General features: G+C 37.5%; 2 protein-coding genes and 1 pseudogene across 3 annotated transcripts; 1 reads left to right on the forward strand and 2 right to left on the reverse strand.

The window, feature by feature from the left end:
- Window positions 1-1,405: 1,405 nt before the first annotated feature.
- On the reverse strand, window positions 1,406-6,014 carry Lrrc57 (leucine rich repeat containing 57). The gene is made up of 6 exons (XM_027926080.3): window positions 5,864-6,014; window positions 5,668-5,773; window positions 5,424-5,562; window positions 4,645-4,913; window positions 2,722-2,907; window positions 1,406-2,314 (listed from the first exon to the last, which is right to left on the reverse strand). The coding sequence occupies exons 2-6, from the start codon at window positions 5,749-5,751 to the stop codon at window positions 2,273-2,275; spliced, it is 720 nt and encodes a 239-aa protein (XP_027781881.1). The 5' UTR covers window positions 5,752-5,773; window positions 5,864-6,014; the 3' UTR covers window positions 1,406-2,272.
- Window positions 6,015-6,143: 129 nt separating this feature from the next.
- On the forward strand, window positions 6,144-20,517 carry Haus2 (HAUS augmin like complex subunit 2). 2 transcript variants are annotated; one of them, XM_027925849.2, is made up of 6 exons: window positions 6,144-6,282; window positions 13,115-13,207; window positions 13,725-13,794; window positions 15,353-15,485; window positions 17,494-17,602; window positions 20,126-20,517. In XM_027925849.2, exons 1-6 carry the CDS (start codon window positions 6,190-6,192, stop codon window positions 20,333-20,335), a joined length of 708 nt encoding a protein of 235 aa, XP_027781650.1. In that variant the 5' UTR covers window positions 6,144-6,189; the 3' UTR covers window positions 20,336-20,517. The 2 variants fall into 2 exon arrangements, with proteins under 2 accessions (XP_027781650.1, XP_071464247.1); XM_071608146.1 differs by lacking the exons at window positions 13,115-13,207; window positions 13,725-13,794 and having other exon boundaries at window positions 6,199-6,282.
- Window positions 18,279-19,854, reverse strand: LOC114081755 (CDKN2AIP N-terminal-like protein pseudogene; annotated as a pseudogene).
- Window positions 20,518-20,820: the final 303 nt, after the last annotated feature.

Raw genomic sequence — 20,820 nt, forward strand, 5'->3', positions numbered from 1 at the left:
TGTATGTGTGTGTGTGTGTGTGTGTATCTGATATGAACTGGGATAATCTAGAATTTTAGTAAGAGAGTTATTTTTTATCTTTTTAATGGCAGCTTTAAGTCCATTCCTAAAACAACTTAAATTTTAGTTTTATGCCTTATAGATGAGATAAATAGTATGATTTATTGATTACTTACTTTGTCATAGGCACTATACCAAGTGCTTTTATGTATCTTATAACATACTTGAGAATTAGAAGGTATTACCCATATTTACAGGAGAGTAAATTGCTCAAAAAGCTAATAAATGGCAGCCTTTTATGGATTCAAACCTGAATCGTTCTGACTCCAAGGCCCATGATCTTATTCAATATACTACTGACTTCCAAGCCAAGCTCTAAAAAAATGTAAGTGACTTAGGGCTGGTAGCCAAGATAGAATCAGGATCTCTGACTATAAATCAGACTACTCTTAGTTCATATTTTAGTCTAAGTCTTGCTCACTATTAACTCTGGGTATATTACTTTATAAATTCTCTGACCTCAAGTGGTTTAGTCTAGCAAGAAAGATAAATATAGAATGTGAGAAGTGCTATAGTAGCAGATGGAAGGAACAGTTAATTAGATTTAGAGAAGAGGCTTAGACATAGGGAAGAAGGAGCATAATAGGGACATTCCTGACAGAGCAAACAACATAAAGGCAAAGGAGAGAATGCAGCATGGGTTTAAGGAGCAGAATGATCTGATATGATCAGATAGGCAAATGAGAGTAAAGAGAGGGTATCTGAAAATAAAGTATCCAAATTGTGAAGGGTGGTAGTCACTGATTCTTACAGGGGTGGAGAATGCTAATCATTAAATGGATACATTTAACTTGTTAAAAATTTAAAGTATTTAGAGAAAAGTTAATCATTCAATGGATCAGTAAGAATAATAAACATTAAGGTTTAGGGGTTTGTCAGTGGGGAACAGCTCCTCAATTGATACTGATAAATTGGCAACCCCTATCTGAGAAGGAGAAAATAACATGGGAAATAGAGAATACCCAGACCAAATTTAAAGTCAGAGACATTGCCCCATAAATAGTAAGCTCTTATGATTTCTTGCCTTTAAGCAAGGTTTAACCATTACTGAGAACTGCCAATATATCCATGGAGGGGAAAATGACCAAAATAGTAGTTGTTCAAATGTTCATGTCATTGACAATCTGAAATCTGCTACTTTTATACTTTCAGGTTCTGTTAATAAGCATGGTTCTAGTACCCCAAAATGTTAATTATCAGTCACATAAAGGCATTTCATTACTTAAGAAACCTGAACAAGAACATGAAACATTTCTCCCTAATTTACTTTCAGAGAACAAATGACCCTTTACATTTTAAAGTTGTCTTCTTCCTTTAAAGAATTAAACTTGCTTCCAGTCAAAGATCATTAAAAATTCTTTATTTAGTATATTCTCTCATTCAGAGAATAAACTTGATAAACATAACTTGTTTTAAAATATTGTAGCAATGGTTTCTTAAAGGTAATTTGATTAGTAGAGTTATAAATACAAAAAGGGGAAAGATTACAGAAATAAGACATAATTTTTAACAAAGCTTCAGGAAAATCTTGATTATTGAAATCATTTTTAAATCATATAAGTGTTGCATATACATTTTTAGCTCTTCAGAGCCCTCGACCAATAAGGCACATGCAATAGTAAAGGATTTGCTACTGCAGCCTTGGGGAACCTCTCTTAGTGTTGTGTTGGTGCTTCTCTGACAAAGCACACTTGAACCAAGACAAACAGTCATATTTATGTGCATCCTAAATTCTAAGTATAGACAACTAAACTGATGGACTAGAATAAAACAATAAATCCTTAGAGTAACCATAGCAACTCACAAATATGAATTTGATAAAAATATAAAGTGTTAACACCTAGGTGGAATGACAACTGACTTTTATGGAAGTTCACACTTTGAAACTAAACATAATCTCAAGCTGTGGTGTGGAGCTATTCTGTTACCAGGCAGCACCTCCTCACCATATAAATAGCAACTAGCTACTGGTTTCTTAAAGCCAAACTAATGATGGTTTTGAAGATAAGCATTGTCCATTGCCCTATCCATGAGTCTTTTAGCTTGTTTGAGATAGCCCTGAAAAGGAAAAGAGATCATTGAGCGAAACAATCTCCTGGAGTGTCATCTCCTTACTGCAGATATCCTTGACAACAAGAGTCTTAGCTTCAGCCAGATTCCAACAGAGTTTCCATATCATTGTCCTGTAAGGTTCCCATGGTCCTGGAGAACATCATGCAAACTTCTTCTTGGTGGCTGTGAACCTCTCCATGTACTAAAAATCATGAAAGAATAATATATATATATAAATATAAATATATATATATGGTATTTTGGCATAAGTAAATATAAGTTTATCTGTTACTTAGGTTTCTACATGCTCCCCCCACCCTGCAATTTTGTCTTTTATTGGATTTGGTCCATTTCCTATTAAACCTACCTAATAATTTAAAGCACATGGTTTAAGTTCTAATTTTTTTTTTGTATTTTAATATGAAACATATCAGAAGATGATTTGCAATAAGCTGTCTATAAAGAAAGCCATTTTGGCACAATATCATTTTGCCAATTCTTAGAACCACCCTCAAAATTGGGAAGAACAAAATATTCATGTGGGTTACCTCAGCATTCTCTGGGTTAGTAACTAGAAATGCAGAAGTATGCTACCACACAAATAAATACCTTATCATAGCCTTCTAGTTCTCGAAGTTTCTTTATTTCAAAAAGATTGCCTTCCACAGCAAGCAGACAGATCTGTGAGTCACTGAGGATGCTCTGTGGAAGCATGCTGAGCTCAAGACAGTTCTCTTCCAGGCGAAGAACTTTAAGGCGAGGACAGCAAGATATCTTTACTGAGATCTGAGATATCTATTGAATAACAAAACAATAATAGGAAAAAGCACAAGCCCTCTAATGGTTACTTTTTACATTACAAAAACAAAAACCTTGTTATTTGTCCCAGTTCTTTTACCACCTCCATTTTCTCACTACCTACTCACTACAGAAGCCTCAGTTACAGACCTTCTGTTACTAGTCCTCCAGTTTAAAAATAAAATGCTTTTTTGAAGTTACCAGTGGCTTTTTGAGAATTAACACAAATTTAAACAAAAAAGTTACCTGTAATCTGCCAACCTTTTATGTGTAAAAATATACCAACTACTTTATTGCCAAAGCCAAGAATCCATCATTTTCTATTGCATTTGACTTTTCCACTTCTTGTACATAAGTACTTGGTTTTTCTTCCTATCTTTTGAATTATTCCTGATTATTGGTTTCCCTTTTTCCTTATGGACATTTTCAAGCAGCAGTCCCTAATACTTTATATTTCATATTCTCTTTCAACTTTTTCCTAGGAAGTTCATTGTGTGTGTGCGTGCATGTGTGTGTGTGTGTGTGTGTGTGTGTGTGTGTTGCTGGGGATTAAACCCAGGAACCTGTGCATGTGAGGCAGGCACTCTACCTACTGAGCTATATCGCCAGCCCAGGAAGTTCATTTTTGAAGTCCTCACTTAATATCTAAATGTTTTTTTCTACATACATATTTACTCATCTCTATTCTACTTTTGTTTCCCACTTTCAGGAAAGCATTTCTTGTTAAATGATTCACCATAATCAACCCAGCATGTCCACTCAATTATACCACTATTCCTTTAGGCCCTCAAACTCAATACCAAACAATTGTCTTTGACTCATTCACTGTTTAGCTCATCAAATACTCAAATTAATCAAATTTCATAGGGCTGGCACATGCTAGGCAAGTGCTCTACCACTGAGCTACATCTAGCCCAAGTCACCAAATTCTATTGACTACTTGGTATTTCAGGCCATCACCTGGATCATTGAGCGAAACAACCTCCTTAGATCTCATCCCATCCTTCATAAATCAGAAACACTAAGGATAAAGGCCCAGTGATATCGTTAAACAAGCTCCCCAGGTTACTCTATATATACTAAAGTCAGTGGGTCTAAGGCATTATCTAAGGCATCAGCAGAGGTCAATGTGTAGCAAGTCCTCAACTAATACCTATAGTTTAACTGATATTTTCCCCATAATCTCAAGGAAAAGGTGAGATAATCTCAAAGAACGAAATTCATGAGTTGCTTAGCCCCTCACTTTTGCTGAGGCTGGCTTTGAACTCAAGATCCTCCTGCCTCACCCTTCAGAGCCTCTGGGATTACAGGTGTGTGCCACCCGCCTGGCACCATCCCTCTTTAAAAAAAAAATTTTTTTTTTTTTTTTTTGAGATAAGGTCTTGCTAAGTTGCCAAAATGGTCACAAACTTGTGATCCTCCTGCCTCAGGCTCCTGAGTTGCTGGGATTACAGGCATATGCCAACACATCTGGCTAGTAGTTTGACTTTTGAAATTACCCTTACCCTGTTACCTGCTACGCACTCCCCAAAAAGCCTAGACAGCAAACACACCCAGTGTTAGTCCCCACTAACTCCATGGCACTTTGGGCTTTGAAACTGGTTCGGTTTATAGTATATATCTCTCATCTAGCCTTTGATAGTCAACTCCATGATCACAGTTTTGTGAATAACAGTTTATTAGGAGACCATAAACCCAAACATATGCTAGAAAAAAAACCCTAAAGTTCTAGACCTGGTTCTGGTTGAGATTGAGTTCGATGACCTGCAGCTCCCCCACGATGTCAGGTATACTCCGAATCTGGTTCTTAGAGAGATCTACCACATCTAGGTGCCGTAGGCTACAAAGTTGGGGTGGTAGTGCTCCCAGCTGGTTCCCAGAAAGGCTCAAGGTCTTGAGGGCAGAAAGCTGCCCAAAGGTAGATGGCAGCTCTCTCAGGTGATTGTTGTTTAGGCTTAGAGTGTCTAGTTTTTTCAGATTGCATAATTCATCAGGTAGAATATCTAGCAAAGAAAAAAATTAAAAACCTGAATCTGATAGAGCTGAAAAAACACGTTTGATAAAGATTACAAAGACTATATCAGTCTGCTTCACTTCTTGTTAAAACACAGAATTCCCACATGCACCACTTTTAGGTATTAAATTTTACCAACATGGTCTTCAGAAGATGAGTGTGCCATCAATATGCAGGAGCATTCCTAAATACAATGGGCTCCTTTTAGAAAGGGGATGAGGCACAATTCGACAACAATTTTGTGAGTTTTTGGAACAGCCTCCCTTTCCCATTCCATTTTCCCTTTTAAATGAGCTATTTTGCTTACATCACATCCCAAAGATCAATCATCATATAACCCAAGAAACCTTGCAGTGGAGGTAGAAAGTTTCAAGGACTCTTGCATCGTGAACCCTCTGAACAGTTTCATAATGACGACAAAAAAATCATCTTGTAAGAGAAATCCACCCTTTTTAACTTCTGATCACAAATAAAAACTTCCCAGGAGCAAAAGCCATACTCAGTTTGTTGTTGTTCAGGGAGAGGCTCTTCAGCAAAGTGAACTTCCCTATCAGCAGAGGCGGTAGGCTCTCTATCTTGTTGTTGGACAAGTCTATGGTCCTAAGGTTGCTTGTCAGTTTCTGCAAATCTGCGGGGAACTGAAGAAAGGGTTCATAGCGTTAAGAAGCCCTCACGGATTAGCTTCTCCGCCCCCGCCGTCCCTCTCCCTGTAAATTCCCTGGTTTTATCTCTCCCATTCTCACCTCGGTCAGCCCACGGTCCTTAAGCTGAAAGACACCAGTTTTCTGCGCCGTTTCTACGTGAGCGCGGAGGGCACTATTTCCCATCCTATCACCAAGACTCTGGTACCTGCGGGAAGGAAGCGCAGCGATCAGTGATCAACCTAGGCACACAGTCACCCCGTCAACCTCCTTTTGGGTCTCCGGCCCCAGCTGTCACCTCCAGCCGATCCCAGGATTCTGGGAGCCAGCCCGAGTGGCAAGGAAGAAAGAAAAACAGACCACCAAGTTCTGCTGCTTTTGCAACTGTGCTAAGGCCAGGCGCTCCTGAGAGCCTCTGGAGAACTAGGGACCCCGGGACTCGCTTCCTACAGCTCAGTAGGAAGAAGTCCCGGCTGGTGGAGACCAGAGACCCACGCTAGCCTGGGATGCGCTCCCAGGGCTTCCGCCCGGGCGGGAACGCCCTGTGATGTCATCGACCCACGCCGAGCGTTCGTCGCGCTTTCGGCTCACTCCTGGCGCCAAGCGGGGAGATGTGTTAGAATCATGGCTGCTGCCAACGCTTGGGACCCGGCTTCCGCGCCGAACTCCGCAGGGCCACTGTTGGGCCACTTCGTGGCTTCAGGGTTGGTCACTCAGGTGAGTGGGGCAACAATGGCGTCATCAAAGCGGGGGTGGCCATGGTGGCGACAGAATTTGGCTGTGAGGTGGTTGATGGTACTTATTGCGGGAGTGTTGAGGGTGCTAATTGGGGTGTATACCAGGATAAAGGCTGATTGATAGAGCCTCTTCTAGTTTGCAGCCGTGGCTTTAGTGCTGTGGATTCTTCGTAAACAGGGATCTGAGTAGGTGCCGGCAAATTATGTCAAGCCAGATTACGGCGGATAGAACAGTGTTGTCCTGTTTATTTTCATCCAGTGATACCGCCTCTAGAGTGTAGTATGCGGTGGGGTTGAGAAATAATGGTAGATAGTTAAAAGTAAACATTCCCAATATGTATATTTACAGGAAGTATTGAAGCAAATTTGGGGCAGGAGAGGTTGAGTACAGAGGAGCCCCAAGGGAAGTTCATTTGGGGTATCTTTTAAGGAAAAAAAAAAACAACAGCATTTGGTGGAAAAGACATAAAGGATTTTGGAACATGAGTGGAGGAAGGGATTAATTTTGAGGAAAGAAGGGAGATTAGTCCAAGGAATGATGATTTTAGGTTGGGCAAGAAGAGCATGTTCACAGCCCCGGGAGAAGGAGCCAGGAGAGGAAGAAATTGAACATGTGAGGGAATAATAGAATACAGGTGACAGAGGAGAATGAGACAAGTGGGAACAAGTGAATTGAAATTGAGGGAAGGAAACTTTGATATAAAAAGGAATTTCACTAAAAAGAGCTTTGAGCCAGGAGTGGTGGGGCACTTCTGTAATCCTTTTGGTTTGGAAGGCTGAAGCTTTGAACCTCAGCAAAAATGAAGTGTTAAGCAACTCAATGAGACTCTGTCTCTAAATAAAATACAAACTAGGGCTGGGGATGTGGCTCAGTGGTCGAGTGCCCCTGAATTCAATCCCTGATACAAAAGAGGTGGGGGGAGAGAAAAGCTAAAAAGATAAATACATCTGCGGAAAAATAGCAATAAATACAAACATGATGGAAGATATATGGAAAATCTCTCTCTTTCTCTTTTTAAATTCCATACTGGGTCTTGAACCCAGGAGCAGTCTACCTTTCAGCTACATCACCAGTCCTTTTTCAAAATTTTATTTTGAGTCAGGATCAAGTTTCCCTGACTGGCCTCAAATTTGCTACTCTCCTGCCTTAGCCTTCTGAGAAGCTGAGATTGCAGGTCTGTGACACTATGCCCAGTTAAAATATACAACTTTTTGTATTTAAAAGATTTGTTAGAGATTTCTGATACCTTAAGGTGATTTGTTTGGTTGGTTGTTTTTGAAGTGCTGGGAATCAAACCCAGGGCCTTTTTGTTGCTAGCAAGCATTCTATCACTGAACTACATCCCCAGGATCTAATTCTTTTAAATTAAGAAACTAAATTCTAAAAGACCAAGAAATTTGTCTGAGGTCATTCAACCAAGAAGGCAGAATTAGATCCCAGAGCTCTCCCTTTTCTGACACATTATATCAGTTCTTAAGATAAACTGTGATAAAATATTGTGATACTTCTTGAATAAATTTTTTTTTTCCCCTTCTGTACAGGGATTGAACCCAGGGGTGCTGTACCACTGTGTTTTATCCTCAGCCTTTTTAATTTTTTCTTTTGAGACACAATCACGCTAAGTTGTCTATGCTCGCCTCCAATTTACAATATTTTTCTCTCATCCTCCTGAATGTCAGGGATTATAGATGTATGCCACTGCACCCAGCTTCTTGAAAGATTTTAAAACTTATGTTAAGACCCAGTGTTGTGTTTGAGGGTTTTAGGTAGTGTGAGTACACCAGCTGTTGCAGGGACCAACACAGTACTCCACAGTTTAACCCTTTCTTGCTTCTCTCCATCTTTTCTTCCTACCAGTTTGCCTACTACTCTCACTTGAGTTGTCCAGTTCTTCTGTCACAAAATACTTTGGTAAACTCATAAGACATTTGAAACTTAATATCCTTCTAGAAAATGTGGGATAGGAGATATGACTGTCTATACCGAGAGAGTAAGTTGCTATTGAGAGAATTTTTTAAAATATTTTTTTTAGTTGGATAAGGACACAATACCTTTATTTTATTCATTTATTTTTATGTGGTGCTGAGGATCGAACTCTACTACTGAGCCACAACTCCAGCCCTGAAAAGTTTTTTTTTATTAGAACGATTTAAACTGATTTGTCATATGATCTCTTTAAACAGTCCATCCTGGGGCTTGGGGTTATGGCTCAGTGATAGAGTACTTGCTTAGCATGTGTGATCCTCAGCACCACATAAAAATAAATAAATAAATAAATGGTTAGAAACAAAATAGTCCACTCATGCATCATTCATGTTCATTAAAAATTAAGAGTGATGGGCTGTGGTATATGTAGCCCTGTGGTAGAGAGCTTGCCTAGTATTCCTGAGCCCCTTGATTCAGTCCCTAGCATCACACACAAATTCGCACACACAGATTAAGAGTGGTTCCTAAAATTTCTTGTAGAAAACATGTTTGAACTTTGTTCTGTTTTGATCTATCCAAGAAGAATGATTTGATGAAAGAAAGGTATGGTCAACTTTTGTAGCATACTGAGGTATTTCCTTTACTTTATGCCCCTAGGGCTGCTTTACATTCTAGATATTTTTCCAGCAATCTTTAGTTAGTAAGAGTCTTGATCAAGGCTTCTTCTGTTGGCAGTATAGGAGGATCTGGTCCTAAGAACTCTTTATAATGTACCACTAATCTCTTTTCTCAATCTGTGTCCTGCCTTTCTCTGTTTCCCAACCCCTATTTGATAGCCTCTGCTCTTAACTTTTTACTACACTGGCTCCCTTTTAATGCTCCTCAACTGAAATACAGCATGAAGAGGAAAAAAAAAAAAAAAAAAAAGAAAGAAAAAAAAAGGGGGGAAAAAAAAAAGAAAGGTAACCCCTAGGTTACAAGTTTATACATACAAATGTACACAATGTTTGAACCCAGGGATTCACACATGCTAAGCATGCACTCTACCACTGAGCTACACCCTCAGCCCCAAAGATCCTAAATTAAGCATAAAGTTCCCATATTTCAGCTTCCTGTGCCTAGTAACAAAGTAAACAATAACAATGTAAATATACTCCTTTTTCTTAGGATCATTTCATTTTCAGGGTCCTTTTGCCCCAGTGACGTGTAAAGTATGTAATATAGCAATAACTAAAGGCACAGACTTCTGTGCAGTTGTGATTTTTATTTTCTTGGAATGTTTTGAATTTGAATTTGACTGCTCTTTCTTTCTTTTTTTACCCACTTCTTTTTTTTTTTTTTTTTTAAAGAGAGAGATAATTTTTTAATATTTATTTTCTAGTTTTTGGTGGACACAACGTCTTTATTTTATTTGTATGTGGTGCTGAGCATTGAACCCAGTGCCCCACGCATGCCAGGCGAGCGCACTACCGCTTGAGCCACATCCCCAGCCCTGTTACCCACTTAAACATTCTTATTTTCACTCTGGTTTCTCTTGCATCTTATTAGCTAAGCATCATTACCCTATTGTTGAATCAAAGAGTTTACTAGTTTGCCAAATGTGCAACTAAGCTTAGTGTATACACATGGAATGTTGGAGATATGCCAGAGAGTTAGTAGGTTACATGATATAGCATGTTTTACTTTCATCTACCTAAGAGAGAGTGTAAAGAAAAAGTAAGAGATAGTGAATTAGATGTGTTCTCATTTCTGTTCTGACACACATTGTCAATGTGAAGTTGGACTAATACTTAATCTCCCTGGTCCTCAATTTTGCCACCAATAGAATACCCTGTGTTATCTGCCTCAGTTAATGGCATAACTATCTTTACAGCCACCTGAAACAGAATCACTGGAGTCAAACAATGATTAACTCTTTAATCACTGACTTTAATTCTCATTCACCATATCAACTAGGACTTGTCAGTTTCATTTTGACAGGTACTCTTATCTCTGTCTTCCCTTTCCTTTTAAACAGCTACAGACCTAGCTCACATTCTCATGATCTTACCTGGAATACTATAGCAGTTACCTGTTTAAATATTCAACCTTATGCCCATCTCTCTACCTGTATTTTTGTTTTATATTGATGGCCAACTGTAGGGATTTCCTTTTTCCCTCTCTTTCTGTGTAAAATATACATAACTTTTATTAATTTAACTTTTTTCTTAAATATTTTTATTAGTTCCTTATAGTTATGCATAATAGTGTACATATAACTTTTGACATAATTTTACATGAATGGAATTTAATTTGCTCTGTTTCAGTCTCCAGTCCTTCTTCTTTCCCTCCTGTCTTCCTCCCCTTATTTTCCTTCCTCTACTTGACTGGTCTTCCTTCTATTTATTTTTTTAATTGATGCTTTGTACGTATACATAAAGGGTGTACAAAAGTCAAATTCATTCTTTATTTCCTCCCTTTTACCATCCCTCCTCTCTCTCCTCAATCTCCTTCCTCTATTCCACCGATCTTCCTTTTATTTTCATGAGATCTGATGCTTTTCATGGTTTCCTTTGCTGTGCAGAGGCTTTTTAATTTGTGCCATCCCACTTATTGATTCTTGGTTATATTTTTTGAGCTTTAGGGTTCTTGTTAAGGAACCACTATGCCACTATGTTGGATTTTTGACCTTTTATTTTCTTCTAGGAGTTGCAAAATTTCTGATCTGATTCCTAAGTCTGATCCACTTTCATTTGACTCTTATGCAGGATCTAGTTTCATTCTTCTACATATGGGTATTACTGGGGATTGAACCCAGATCCTCGCACATGCTAAACAAGCCAAGCATTCTACCACTGAGCTACGCCCCCAGCCCTTTGAACCTTTGTGTGTGTGTATGTGTGTGTGTGTATGTATGTGTAGTCTGGGGATTGAGCCCAGGGGCATACATCTGAAGCCCTTTTTTATTTTTAAAAACTGCCCAGACTGGCCTTGAATTTTTGATCCTCCTGCCTTGGTCTCTTGAGTAGCTGGGATTATAGGTAGGTGACACCATGCCTGACTATTTTAACCATCTTAAAATGTATAATCCAGTGGCATTAAGTACTTTCACAATGTTGTGCAATTATTTTCAAAACATTTATTACTCTCTATGGGAAACTATATTCATTGAACAGTTACTTTCCATTCTTTCCTTCCTCTGACCTTTGGCTTTCAGTTTTCTTTTTCATAGTACCCACTGTTAAATTTCTAAAATATATATTTTATATAAGACCATGTTACTGCTTCACCAGAAAATGTTCAGTTGTTCCCGTTATCTGCATTATGATCATTTGGCATAACCCTCAATGTTTTCTATGATCATATAGGAAACTATGTTTCTAGCTTCATTTTTGCCTTACATGTATATTAATACCAAATGACAGTTGTTGAGCATTTATGTTTCATTCTTTCTATCTAAAATACCTTTTTTTCACCTCCATCATGAGCCTTTTTTAGGGGGAGGGTGGTACTGGGATTGAACCCAGGGATGCTTCATCACTGAGCTATATCCCCAGTCATTTTTATTTTTTATTTTATCTTTTTATTGTGAGACAGGGTCTTGCTAAGTTGTATTATATTGCTGAGCTGTCCTCAAACTTGGGATCCTCCTGCTTCAGCTTTCTGAGTCACTGGGATTAAAGAGATATGCCATTGAGCCTGGCATTATGACCCTCTTGAAGGCAAACAGCTTGTTTGATTCATCTTTGTATCATCCATTGTCTACCTTAATAAGTGTTTCTTAAATTGATTATCCAATTTTTCCTATAAAGGGCCAAAGAATAAGTATTTGAGGCTTTATAGGCCATATGGTTACAGCTATTCACTAGGCAGTTTTAGTGTAAAAATAGCCAGAGGTAATATATATGTGAATGAGAGAATTTGTGTTCCAATAAAATTTTATTTCTGAACCCTTAAATTTACATGTCATATAATTTTCTTGTGTTATAGAATATCATTTTTTTCTCTGCAATTTGAAAATATAAAACATTCTTAGTTCAAGAGCTGTAAAAAAATAGGCAATGGTATTGCATTTAGTTTCCTAGTCCCTGGCCATTTATAACTTCTAAAATTTTTTCCTCTGTTTCTTCTTCCCCACCATTTTTTTTTTTCTTTTTTTCCTTTTTGGATATGTAGTCTTATCATGTTGCCCAGGCTAGGTCTCAAACTTGTGATCCTCCTGCTTAAGTCTCCTTAGTAGCTGGAATTATAGGCATGTACCATTGTGCCTGGCCTCTGTGCTAACAGTCTACAAAAGAAGAAAATATAGAAAATTATGGAGGAAGTTGGGGGGGTGAAAAAAAATAACATCTATACTCTGAGATAACCTGCACTTAAGAGGACAGTGTAATGGAATTACAGAATGAAAAGATAAAAAAGGAGTAGTCCTTATAGAAAAATCATTATAAATATTCCTTTATGTAAGAGAATACATGTGAACAGAGACAACATGAATGACGGGTATGCAGTTGATAAATTATTCCATGTGGCAGGGTTTTTGATTTTCAATCCAGAAGGTCAGAGAGACTAGGCTTGGTTCATTTGGGTGGGCAGAGGTGAGTTTCCAAAAACCTCAGCTTATCTTCTAATAAGTTATTAGTAATGTAAATCTATTGTATATGGTACCTTAGGAAATAGTACAATACAAAGTGATTGTACTATTTCATTTTTTAAATATTTGTGCAAGAGATTTATAACAATGAAGTTTCTAAAAACAGGAAATATACATTACTACTCTTTTTTCTCTACTTTTTGTTTAGGGACTGTGTTGGACATAATATGAATTTTCAGTCCCATGGGCATGCTCTTCCATGTATACAGAAACTTTTTGTGACATACTACTGTTTTCCTGTTCATTTACCAATAGGAGATGTTAAATATATCTAAGAAAACAGCTCCTTGCTTTGAGAAATTCTCCAGACTACAACAGATCACAAATATTCAAGCTGAAATCTATCAGGTAAATTATTATTTTTCTTTTTTTAATTATTACTTTTCTATTTATACAGAAAAAAGAAAAATCCCAGATAGGGTTGTAGTTCAGTGATAATGCAAGTGCTTAGCATGTGTGAGTTCCTAGGTTCAATCCCTAGCACACACCCCTCAACCCCCCCAAAAAAAACACACAACCTTACAACCTTAATTGATTCAAATAGCAATTCTCTTGCACTTAGAACAAGTATCTAGCATATAGTTGGGTAAAGGTTTATTGTAGTAATTAATAGCAATAGTAAAAGAAGTAGTAGTAGTAACAGTTAAAGTAAATGTAACAGCAGGAGGGCAAGAACACCAAAATGAAAAGCTTTAGTAAATTACCTGCACTTTTATATACATACATCATCCTCCAATCTCATTTAAGGAATATACATCTTGTAGCATGTTTCTGAGCTAAAGATTGTCCATTCTTAGCTATTTTTGATTCTTTAACTTCAGGATACTTTCTGAGTAAGCTAATGTTACTTTTATTCCTAATGTAGAAAAGCCTGGAAATTGAACTTCTGAAACTAGAAAAAGATGCAGCAGATGTTGTTCATCCTTTCTATTTGTGTAAGTGGTTTGTTTAAGTGGATAATCATTGGAATTTCAACTTTTTCTTGGATTATAGTAAATATAAACACCAGGCAGCAAAATTGTGATGTGCCAGTTTTTCCAGCCCCACTGCTAACAAAGTCTTCTATTTTTGTGCTTAATTACAAGTCCTGTAGACTTGACTAGTGCAAATAGCATTGGAAGGAACTAGGTTGGCTCCTTTATTCGTTTTTTTGTTAGTATATTTTGTTAATGAGGCTGATAGTAATGTATAAAGAAAAGAGGTTTATTTAGTTCATAGTGCAGAGGCTCAAGGGTGGCATTGGCTTGATTCTGGTTAGGACCTCATGGTGAATAGCATCACAATGGCAGAGCACTTGGCAAGACGGAGAGATCACATGGTGAGATAGGAAGCCAGAGAGTGATTCAGAGGTCAGTCTTGCTCTAATACTTCCAAGGGAACCACCAGTAATTACTTAAAGTGACATGATAACTGAAACACTGAATGAATGGATTGAATATTTGATCAGAAAAATTTTTTTATATATAAAGGACATTATCAGAACACTTGGTAAAGTTTAAATATGGACTGTATTAAATATTGGTAACATTGTATCAATGTTAACTTCTCCAAAAAAATCTCTGAATTTATTAATGTACTCTAAGTTAGGTGTATGTTGTTGTGCATGGGAAACACATCTTTTTAAGGGTAAAAGATCATGCTGTCTGCAATTTATTCTCAATTGAGGCCTTTTGAGAACAAAAGATAGAGGTGAGTGTGTGGAGATAGAAAAAGGATAAAAAAGAAAATATAACTAAATATAGTGTCTAGGTGATATGTATATAGGAGTTTACTGAACTTTTAAAAAAGTTTTCTGTAAGTCTGAATTTTTTCAAATTAAAACTTTATAAAAGGGACAGTTGGCAGCCATTAACTGAATTCTGAGGGGAAAAAATTCTGAGCTAATCAGTAGTAGTTTGCAAGGTGACACCCCCTTACCCCTCTGAACTAACATTGAACCCAGGGGCACTTTGCTACTGAGATACTCCCCAGTCCTTTTAATTTATTTTTTAAAATTTGAGACAGGATCTCACTAAGTTGCGAAGGCTGGCCTTGAACTTGTGATCTTCCTCCCAAGAGTCACTGGAATTAGAGACAAGTACTACCACACCCAGTTTACGTCTTTTTTTTTTTTTTTTTAAGAGAGAGAGAGAATTTTAATATTTATTTTTTAGTTTTTCGGCGGACACAACATCTTTGTTTGTATGTGGTGCTGAGGATCGAACCCGGGCCGCATGCATGCCAGGCGAGCATGCTACCATTTGAGCCACATCCCCAGCCCCCCTTTTTTCTTTATTAGAGAATGGGTCTCTCTATGTTGCCCAGACTTGTCTTCAACTCTTGATCTCAAGTGAGCCTCCTGCCCCAGCTTTCTGAGTTCTGAGATTATAGGTGTGCAACACTGCACCTAGCCTCAGATTAATTTTTGGTATTAGCAAAAGTAGAAGTCGTTGTGATTTCAAAATTTCTTACTTGTCCTATTGCTAACTGTAAATAATTTTCTGATTTTTGTAGCTCAAAAGTGTCATGATCTACAAAGTATGAATAATCACCTGGAAGCTGTGCTGAAAGAAAAGAGGTCCCTCAGGCAAAGACTGTTGAAACCCATGTGCCAGGAAAACTTACCTTTGGAGGCTTTTTATCACAGGTTAGACTGAGAAGAAGAAATGAATACTTGTACATGTTTTCTGAGGGTGAACCTTGAAGCATAATTCACTAAACAATGTGTTATTGATGTGTTGGTTAACATTATTAATGTTGATACATTAAACCAGAAAGAAAATTCTTTGCTTTAAAAGAAGTATCACTATGGTGAAAAGAAAGAACTTCCATTTGCCCATTGTGTTTTGGGAATTATAAATTATGATTTTAGTGAAAAAGTAGGTCCTTAACTCTTGGCAAGGTGGGTAAAAATTGGTTTTATTACATATAGACTATTTTCTGTGAAATAAATGTATTGTTGAATTAATGTTACCTATACATAAAAATTCTGTACATAACATGGACAGAAGAAAAAAATGTCAATTAATAAAGGAAAAACGGGGCTGGGGCCGTAGCTCAGTGGCAGCGCACTTGCCTTGCTCGTGCGAGGCACTGGATTTGATCCTCAGCACCACATAAAAATAAACAAATAAAATAAAGGCATGCTGTCCATCTACAACTACAAAAAAAGAAAAGAAAGAAAGGAAAAACAAGTTGGGTGCCATGGAGCACGCCTGTCATCCTAGCAGCTCAAGGCATGAGGATCATGAGTTCAAAGCCAGCCTCAGCAAAGGCGAGGGGCTAAGCAACTCAGTGAGACCCTGTCTCTAAATAAAATACAAAATTGGGCTGCGGATGTGACTCAGTGCTTGAGTGACCCTAAGTTCAATCCCTGGTATCTTAAAAAAGAAAGGAAAGGGAAAACTGGGTCTTAGGTTATGGCTCAGGGGTAGAGCACTTGCCTAGCACATGTGAGACACTGTGTTCGATCCCCAACACCACATAAAAAAATAAAGTTATCCATCTACAACTAGAAATATTTTAAAAACAGGAAAAACCAGATTCTGGTCTCATCTCAACTGAGCAAAATGATAACAGTTTTTGCTTCAGTTTCCCAGTCTGCAGAACAGGGATTATTTCTGTTGCTATCTTTCTCATAGAAATATTATAAGTATAAACTTGAAGATCTAGGTTATGATTAAAATAATAATACAATAGTAAAGCAAGCATCTGGGAATCTGATTTCTTTCCCTATCATTGCCTCACTAGCTGACCCTGAACAAATCAGTATCCCCTCTCTACCCCTCTACCTCTCTCTTTAAGATGGGATCTTGTCATGTTGCCCATGCTGGCCTTCAACTTGCTATCCTCTTGCCTCAACTTCCTAAGTAGCTAGGATTATCTTTTTTTTTTTTTGTACTTAGGATTGAACCCAGGGGTGCTCAGCCACTGAGCCACATCCCCAGCCTTTTTTTATCTTTTATTTAGATACAGGGTCTCACTGAGTTGATAAGTGCCTTGCTAAGTTGCTGAGGCTGGCTTTGAACTCAAGATCCTCCTGCCTCAGCCTTCTGAGCTGCTGGGATTATAGGCATGCGCCACTGCACCTTGAAGATTATCTTCTCTTAAGTGGCAGAATTTTTTAATTTTTAGTAAAATAACAGACATACAAAACCCCATTCTTGTATTCAGTATCTAGCCATTAATGTGTATGTTATACTACATTAAAGAAGAGCTAATGATTTTAGGCATTTAATGATTTTAAGCATTTATTACCTTAATGTGAAGACTGCTTCAATGTACTATAGTTTTCCTTATTGTCGTCTCTTCACTGAAAATGAGTAGATTGAAATGGAATGAGATTTTATCTAGGGAAATTCCTTCTGTGTGAACATTACTATCATTATCTACCATTAGGTTGGGTTCCAGATATGATGATTAATGTCATGTTTTTCTGTTTTTCTATTTGGATAACAAGTTATATGTTTCTTCAAGTGAAAGAGAAGGACCTTTCTTTATCACTGATACTTCTAGGAATTCAGAAAGTTTGTTATTGACACATTAAGTTGATTGTAATTCTTTATTTTAAACTAAAGTTCTAATTAAAGGAAAAGAAGGGAGACACAAAATAATTAAATTTTAAAAATAGTTGGATTTTTTTCTCACTCTTTCAGATATATGGTACATTTGCTGGAGTTGGCTGTGTCTTTCATTGAGAGACTGGAAACCCATCTTGAAACAATTAGAAATATCCCTCATTTAGATGCAAATCTAAAGAAAATGGTGAGTATTAATATAGCTTTCTTTAGTTCTTTTATACTTGAATATCAAATGTGTGATCTCCTTGTTTAACTCCCCCGGCCCCCCGACCCCATGGTACTGTGGATTGAACCTGGACTTGTGCATGCTAGGTAAGTACTCTACCACTGAACTACATCCCCAACCTATCCTCCCTCCCTTCCTTTCTATCTTTCTTTATTTTTGGGGGTGTCAGGGATTAAAATCAGTAGCACTCGACCACTGAGCTACATTCCCAGCCCATTTTGTATTTTATTTAGAGATAGTATCTCACTGAATTACTTAGCACCTTGCTTTTGCTGGTTGATTGCCCCTGGGTTCAATCCCTGGTACCAAAAATATAAATAAATCCAAACTATAAAACTCATGACCTGCCACTATTACATCACCACCTTTAAATATGGACATTTTAAACAAAGGCTTGTATGTTCATGAAATCATCTTAGAGTGCATGTATTATAAATACATAAATTTCCATGCATATTTTTACAGTGGTAGCTACTAGAAGGAATGATGACTTCTAAAAACCAATCTAGACAGATACCTTTTTATTCCAGCTGCTTCTCCCAGGAGTCTTAAGAGCTGCTGTGCACTGTCACATTCATTACAGCCTCCTTACTAAGCCTGTGACCCATGACGTAAATGTGATACATCTTCTGCTTTAGCCTTGCTTTTTCATTGATTCACTTCCAGGAGTGAATGGTGGCAGGTCTTCCACATCAGTGCTACCAGCCATTTCCATAACCTTGGCTAGAAGGTCTTTATTATTTATTAACTGCAACTCAGGAAAAGATGGTTGACCCAGACCATGGAGAGGGACAACAGCTAGCCTAGGCAGCCACCAGTGTTAGGTGGGTCATGGTAATTCGGCTGGTAGTGCAGGATGAATTCCATGTGGGCCTTCCATTTCTTCTTGTTCTCTGAGCAGGAGCAGAACTTGGTGAAGTTGGCTACCTGCTGCACCCTGGAAACCAGCTTCTCCACCATGGTGGCCACCTCACCACCCACAATGGCTTACACTGCCCTAAACTAATTATTTTTAAAGTAAAAAAGCTTGGCATCATTTTTCTTTAGAAGCTATTCCAACATTTAATTGAGTATATATTATCTTCATCGTGCAAGGGCTATGCTACATGCATGTATCAAGAAAAATAGATAAGACTGATCTCTGTTCTCAAATTCTCAGTTTGGTGAGACAGCTATAAGATTCACACTTACTGTTTTATAGGAGTATATTTGCATAAGTTCAGCATAACATTATAAAGAGATACTGTCTATTGTACACAGAAAAGGAAGGGATTACTTCCAGTATAGGGGAATTGAGAGCAGAATAGGATATAGGAAGACTTTAAAAAGTTTTATATAGGAATTAGTAGAGAGCTGAATCTTAAAGAATCTATGAAATTTAGACACTCCTCAGGAAGAACAGTTTGACCAAAGCAACAATGTCTCACATGAAAGAGAGCACAAGTAGTTGGGGGAGAAAATGACACTTTACTTTGACTGATGCCTAAAGGTATCAGGGCTGGGAACCATTGAATGAATTGTTTTGTTTTTTTAGTGAAGGATACAGAAGAGTGACTTGGTTAGAGAACGTTACCTTAATCACATTCACATAGAAAATATTGAATAGGGTAGACAGCCTTGCTACTCACATTATGGACAGCATCACCTAAAAGCTTTTTTTTTTTTCCAGAATTACAGGTTTGGAGGTTAGATCAGTGGTAGAGTGTTTGCCTAGCATGTATGAAGCCTAGGTTCTATCTCTAGCATGAAAGAAAGAAAGAGAAGGGGAAGCGGAGGTAGTCATTCACCCTATACTTTCAGAATCAGAATCTGCATTTTAATAAGTTCCTCAGGGGATTCCTGTGTATATTAAGATCTGATCTGCTCTGAATTAGAGGAAAAGTCAAGAGAAACTTGGAGACTAAATATAGTATTTTTATAAAGGATTTAAAGCACAGGAATACAAAGGATTGTATAGAGTTTTTGTTTTGTTTTTAGGTTTTTTTGTGGTCACATTTCTAGATCTTTGCTACATTTGGAAAGGGACACATCCAAGGTAATGAAGTTGTTAACCTATCTGATTTGAGTAGGGTCAAGTATGGATTAAAGAAGTTAATGAGGGTGGCTTTTTTTTGGCACATGTAGTAAATGTTCAGTCATTGTTGAACTGCAGTTAAATTGAGTTTGAGAAATTGTAAATCCAGATGAAGATTGCCAATGGCCTTAAACATGGGTCTGCATTTTAGTAAGGAGGTTAGATTTTAACTATTTAGAGATTGAGGATCATTGTTGTTGAGTTGATTATTGAGGACAAAGAAGAGGTGAACTCCCAAAGAGAAGGTGGGTATTGTAAGATGGGGAGAGCATAGTTTTAAGGAGCTTTTGCAGTAAGGGGCTAGAAAAAGGTCAGATGTTAACTTTTGGTGTAACTGTTTGTGATCTAATGATAATGAAATAATGACAGACATAATTTCTATTTTCCCTTTCGTTTAAATATTACAGAGCAAGGCTTTAACCAAGATGGATGTTTTGGTGACTGAGACAGAAGAACTGGCAGAGAATATTCTTAAGTGGCGAGAACAACAAAAGGAGATTTCTTCTTGTATCCCCAAAATATTAGCTGAAGAAAGTTACCTTCAAAAATATGATATTATAATTTCTCCTTTACCTTTTACTTCTAAAGGTCATGCCCAAACAACTAATATCAAGTGATCATCAATTTTATTTTCCCTAATTATGTATAGTTATATACAGTCCATTTCTAGTTGATTGTGACTTGAGTATTTTAAGGTTTTGCTGCTAGCACTACTGAAACTGCCCGCAGTATATTGGAGTACCAAAATTTCAAGTTCATTAGGACCTGATTCTTTCTGATTAAAAGACTCAAAAACCAAGTTTTATTTGGAAACTTATTCAAACAAGAGACTGTTTTAAAAAGACAGATTTAGGGGCTGGGGTTGTGGCTCAGCTCTACCGCTGAGCCTGTGTTCGATCCTCAGCACCACATAAAAATAAATAAAATAAAGGTATTGTGTCCAACTACTAAAAAATAAATATTATTAAAAAAGAGAGATTTACAAGATAAACCTAAATGGAATATTTGATGGCATTAAGGAACTGATGTACTTGGGTGTGATAATGGTATTGTGGTTATATTGAAGGTACGTATTTATGAGTAAAATAATGTTTTAAAATAC

Source organism: Marmota flaviventris, chromosome 2, assembly GCF_047511675.1.
Source record: "Marmota flaviventris isolate mMarFla1 chromosome 2, mMarFla1.hap1, whole genome shotgun sequence".
NCBI lineage: Eukaryota > Metazoa > Chordata > Mammalia > Rodentia > Sciuridae > Marmota > Marmota flaviventris.